Source organism: Dreissena polymorpha, chromosome 7, assembly GCF_020536995.1.
Source record: "Dreissena polymorpha isolate Duluth1 chromosome 7, UMN_Dpol_1.0, whole genome shotgun sequence".
NCBI classification, from domain to species: domain Eukaryota; kingdom Metazoa; phylum Mollusca; class Bivalvia; order Myida; family Dreissenidae; genus Dreissena; species Dreissena polymorpha.
The window spans coordinates 65,829,468-65,835,016 of NC_068361.1; the positions used below are offsets into that span (position 1 = coordinate 65,829,468).

General features: G+C 39.8%; 1 protein-coding gene across 1 annotated transcript; it reads right to left on the reverse strand.

The window, feature by feature from the left end:
• Positions 1 to 637: 637 nt before the first annotated feature.
• Positions 638 to 4,630, reverse strand: LOC127838973 (uncharacterized). The gene is made up of 2 exons (XM_052367110.1): positions 4,388 to 4,630; positions 638 to 2,367 (listed from the first exon to the last, which is right to left on the reverse strand). Exons 1-2 carry the CDS (start codon positions 4,503 to 4,505, stop codon positions 1,187 to 1,189), a joined length of 1,299 nt encoding a protein of 432 aa, XP_052223070.1. The 5' UTR covers positions 4,506 to 4,630; the 3' UTR covers positions 638 to 1,186.
• Between the last annotated feature and the right edge of the window lie 919 nt (positions 4,631 to 5,549).

The following is a 5,549-nucleotide window of genomic DNA, read 5'->3' on the forward strand; positions in this document are numbered from 1 at the left end:
ATTCTAGACAGTGACGATACTTCGCGCCCATGTATTAACCCATTTATGCCTAGTGGACTCTCCCATCCTTCTAAATTGGATCAATTTATTTCCAAAATTAGGGATGTCTTGTATATTTATTTCTATATTTGGAATATTTCTTACAGAAATTACTTTAAGCAAACAGCGCAGACCCTGACGAGACGCCGCATCATTTCTTTTTTCTAGACGCTAGGCATAAATGGGTTAATAAAGCCAATAATCCCAGAACGATGCTGAAATATGCTAAACAGAGACACTCTAAAGGCATGAAACGCATTCAATTGAAAAAATACACGACGAAAATCAATTATTTCTTAGTTTCCATATAAAAGTAATGTATTAATGTATAATACATATATATTGTATTATAATTTATACAAAAAAATCTGCGATTTCACTATAATAATGTGTAACTTGGAGGGCCATGATCAATAAAGTTTGTTTAGCCCCTTACATTAGTTACACAACGTGAAACTGCAGCGTGTTTTCACCATTTTGGAAAGGGGGAGTGTCCTTACCGTCGTTTTGATTACAAATTGGAAAATATTTTATAGTATTTTTTATTTTGCCAACATATACTACAAAATTGAATAAAAATATAAAAAGGACATACGACTACTGTTCATCACAATGTTTATTTCAATAAAGTAGAGCACTGGAAAATTAAAACAGACAAAATTAGGAACAATGCTTACATAGAAGCTTATATTTTCTTAATTAATCCATCGTCGTTATTCTGTATTAGTTATCCTGGGTGAGAGCAATAAAGCAAGATCTCAATGTTCTAAAGTCAGCGTTGAACATACACGGTTAGGTCTGAGGTTGCATTCGTCGAGATACACAGGGTCGAACATTTCAAATCAAACAAATATGAAGCCCGTTAAAGAAGACATCCTTCATAGACGTCAGCGATGGAAAGCCACACCATTCGCAAGCCAGCTCCCAATACGACGAGGGAATTTTTCATCCGGAACACCCAATTAAAGGGGAAGAGATAGCGGTCTAGTACCACCTGGTGCCGAGAATTCGATGAAGATGCATTGCAGATAGGCAAACGTACAGAGAGCTAAAGAGACTCGCGCAGAACCGAGACGACTGGAGGAAGCTGGTCCGCGGTCTATCTCCCAGATTGGAATACAGACGATGATGATGGTGAGATGACCTTTCATCTCGGCGGTTCTGTGCTGTAACCAAACATCTCAAAATCCAGCTGAAACAATGTCCGAATCCTCTCCAGTACCGATTTTCGTACACTTCTGTAAGCATGCACGAGGTATTTGCGACGTTGGTTCATCCGTTCGTCCGCGGACAAGACGCGAACGGCGTTGCTCTCCAAATTGAAATTCCTGATGATCCTTTCGGGGGACTGCAAAATGGTTCCCCGCCCATGAAACAACTCGGGCATGAACTTCAGTTTCTCGTCTATGGTTCCCAGGTATTTCATACCTTCCCACAAGCGCCCCCAGACGGAGGCGTAGGTCGCCGAATTCACCTTGCACTGGTTTTGGATAAGCCGCGCTTTCCAAGCTTGCTGGTACGTCTGAACTAAATTTTCGATTCCGTTTCCCCCCACATAGTCTCTTAAACTAAGCTGAACATCGGTTTGGTTATCGACAGTTGTCTTTACATAGTTGTACAAAAATTTTACATCGTTTTTCAAGTTCTCCTGCTGGAAGATGTAATTCACCGGTTGCTTGCAAGGGTTACACATTAGAGACACCGGCGCTATGTGCGGATCCAGCGACTTCGTTTTCGTCACGTACATTAAGAAATGTTCAAATGACGCATGTCCGACATCGCAGAAATAGCCGTTCATCCGCGCATGCGCAACGAGCGAAGGTGCCGTACCGTTAATTTGAATGCTGCTTTTTGTAATATTTCTCACGAATAATGTGTCCAGCATGATGGCGAGAGAATCGAATTTCTCGAGGAAGACCTTGTCCACGTAAGCGGACCACAATCTCTGATACGGATCTCGAGAAATCAAGAACGAAAACGAGGTTTCATCGGAACACGTTAATCCTTCATCAAAGTTCGCCGCATGGATCATATTTCCGGGCATTGTTCGGAATTGTTTGGATTTTTTTGGATATTCAACGGAAAGCAATAATCGTTTTATGTTTGTGCTGGCCGCCTTCGGCACGATACAGGTGCAAATGCGGGTTACATTAAAATACATTCTCTTCACAATAGTGAATGGGGCCGTCTTGATGAAAGTCTGTACGTCCGTTCGAGCACAAACATCAGAAACACGACGCAACCTTGTGTCCATTGACTCGTTCTTGATTGCTGGAAGATGGTACGAAACCTCTGCCTCTATTGGGTCGAATTCCACACCAACTGTATCTGAAGTGATCAATATATTAGCGACGCTCTCGGAAAGCGGATCTTAATGTTTGTGCTTAAAGTGAATTAATGCATGTGCGTTAAGTGTCGTCACAGATAAGCCCGTGAAGTTAGCAGAAGCTTATCAGGGACGACACATTCTGAGTTTATGATATTTTTCGTTTGAAAAATGTCCCTTCCTAACAAAAATCCTGTTTTGACGGAAAGTGTCATCCCTGGTTAGCCTATGCGGAATCCAAAGGCTAATTGTGCACGAAAATTTTCGCTCATTATTTTTAAACCCCAGTTGGCAAGAGCGAGGCTTAATTAAAGTCTTTAAATTGAGTTCAAAAGAAACATAACTATACAACGTGAAAATAATGCTTCAGCATACCTTGGCAAATTTTCTTCTACCTCCCCCCCCCCCCCTCCTCGCTCCAACCGTGGTTGCATATCAAACACACGCTTATTGCTTATTTGTGGTAAACAAACTACAAGTCATTGCCAATATGCATTAATGGCGTTGTTATTAAGCTAATACAAAACATATTTGCAATAGAGTGAACAGCAACATTTTTTTTCCTATGTAATGGAAAAAAAAAAATTTGAATCTGTATACATTAATCTTTTAATCATAAATAATCGAAAATTAAACGTAATGCTTTACGGGAATGCATCCATATGTACATAAGATGTGAGGACAGAGATTGAGTCATCAACAAATTTAAAATTGTCACCAACACATGTTTAACAATGACCGTTGTTGTATCGAATATCGAGTCTGACAATAATGTCTTTATGATTACCAATAGGGCGTTCGTTTTCAATAAATGAATGACAGTCAATGACAGTACTAACGATTATGTTTGACGACTATGTCATCTTATTTTCGCGCTTGATGGGGTAATTGTGTCTTCATATGTAGTCACGTAAGCCCAAATGATTCTTATTTTAAATGTCCATTTATATGATTACGATTGTAAAAGACATAACAAAACAAATGAGGGCGTTGTGTTAGGAGATTTGTATTACACAAAATTTTTCCTGATAATTGCACTACAGTAACCATTTGCAAAACAATAACATATGCGTTTATTTTGCATTCAACTTGAACACAATGTGTCTTATTCAATAATCATTTGAAGTCATATTTGTTTGTTTATAATTAAAATTAACTTCCTTGTTAGAATGTTCTTTTTGTATGTGTAAAGTGCTTATTTAATGCAAATACTCATTTGTTTTGGCATGTCTTTTACAATCGTAATCATATAAATGGTAATTTAAAATAAGATTCATTTGGGCTTTAGTGACTATATATGAAGACACACATTTTTAAATGACATTACAAAAACCGAACATCCAACATTATTTTTTATCATGGATGATACGAATGTGCGAACTGTTCATGCTAATCTGGCACGACAATTTACGCTCATGCATTAAGCCCCATTTTCCCGATGTGTTGCCAGGTCGAAGCCCATACATTAACGCAACGCACATACCTTGAATATAGGCAGTAAATTTAGCGTACAACATACAGGAGGCCAGAGCGGCGCACATGCCTTGAATATAGGAAGTTAATGTCGCGTTCAACATACAGGAGGCCAGAGCCACGCACATACCTTGAATATAGGCAGTAAATGTCGCGTACAACATACAGGAGGCCAGAGCCGCGCACATACCTTGAATATAGGCAGTAAATGTCGCGTACAACATAAGGAGGCCAGAGCGGCGCACATACCTTGAATAGAGGCAGTTTATGTCGCGTACAACATACAGGAGACCAGAGCCGCGCACATACCTTGAATGTAGGCAGTAAATGTCGCGCACAACATACAGGAGGCCAGAGCCGCGCACATACCTTGAATATAGGCAGTAAATGTCGCGTACAACATACAGGAGGTCAGAGCCGCGCACATACCTTGAATATAGGCAGTAAATGTCGCGTACAACATACAGGAGGTTAGAGCGGCGCACATACCTTGAATATAGGCAGTAAATGTCGCGTACAACATACAGGAGGCCAGAGCGGCGCACATACCTTGAATATAGGCAGTAAATGTCGCGTACAACATACAGGAGGCCAAAGCGGCGCACATGCACAGGTGCCGGCACTGTACTTTGCAGACACGCCTGGCCCGGAAGAAGCGGGAACCCATCGTGTCACTTGGTTACATCAGGCATCCGGTTAAGCGCTGGTAGTATTGCTGCCATTCCTAAAATGTTATTTCGCGATGTTCGACGGAGTGACTGAGAAGTTTTAAACAGTGTTGTATTTCTTGAAATATTCCGCATTCCCTATCAAAACGTAAAGGTTAATAAACACAAGCTTATTATTGACTGTTTATGCCCTCTTAATACTAATTAAAGATAAATATTCCGCGTTTGAAAAACACAGTCTTTGTCCATGTTATGCAACAAGCCTCACGCAACCACACACACGGTTAATTGTATATCCGATATGTGAAAAACAAAAACTCGAAATTACCGATCCATACAATAAAGACAAGTCCGGTAAGTTAAGTTCATGTCATTTAAAAACCGGAAAGCTGCCAATGTTTGTTTTGATATTATACATGTGTAATTACGGTACGTTTTCTGACGTTAAAAACAAGGTGATACTATATATAATACTCAACTATTTTTCTTTTTAATAATTCAAGGTAAAATATTGAACTTTCCGTATTAGATCTAAAGAACACAACACATTTCTCAACTACTGATCTTATATCTAACTTACAGTAAGACGACAATCATTGAATCACAAAACAGCTGTATCCAATTACTCACCAATGTCACAGATACAATCGAGTCGCGTAGATTTGTGGCCGACCGAAAATTTCCCAATAGCCGAACAAAATATACTGTAATGCTAAATGATTGATTTTTTCTTCTTGTTGCGCTCTTACTTTAAAACAGAATTATGCATATTGACAACCAGTCATCAGAGCGTAACACAGAATTCACGCGCAATAAAATTATTCGTCAACAGTTCACTGTATCCGCAATTGCTTGAAATACTGATTCAAGAATTCACTCGTAGACCTTGATTTGCAGCTGTCTCGCTAGCGTACTGGACAACAATGCGGCAGTCATACAAAATATCAACAACTGAGTCGTGCTCTGACAAAACTGGGCATAATGCATGTGCGTTAAGTGTCGTCCCAGATTAGCCTGTGCAGTCCGCACAGGCTAATCAGGGA

Excerpts from the sequence above, each read along its gene's own strand:
- LOC127838973 (XM_052367110.1), bottom strand. The coding sequence starts at position 4,505 with ATGGGTTCCCGCTTCTTCCGGGCCAGGCGTGTCTGCAAAGTACAGTGC. Across the intron at positions 2,368-4,387 it reads ATTTACTGCCTATATTCAAG|ATACAGTTGGTGTGGAATTC; the intron begins GTATGTGCGCCG and ends TGATCACTTCAG.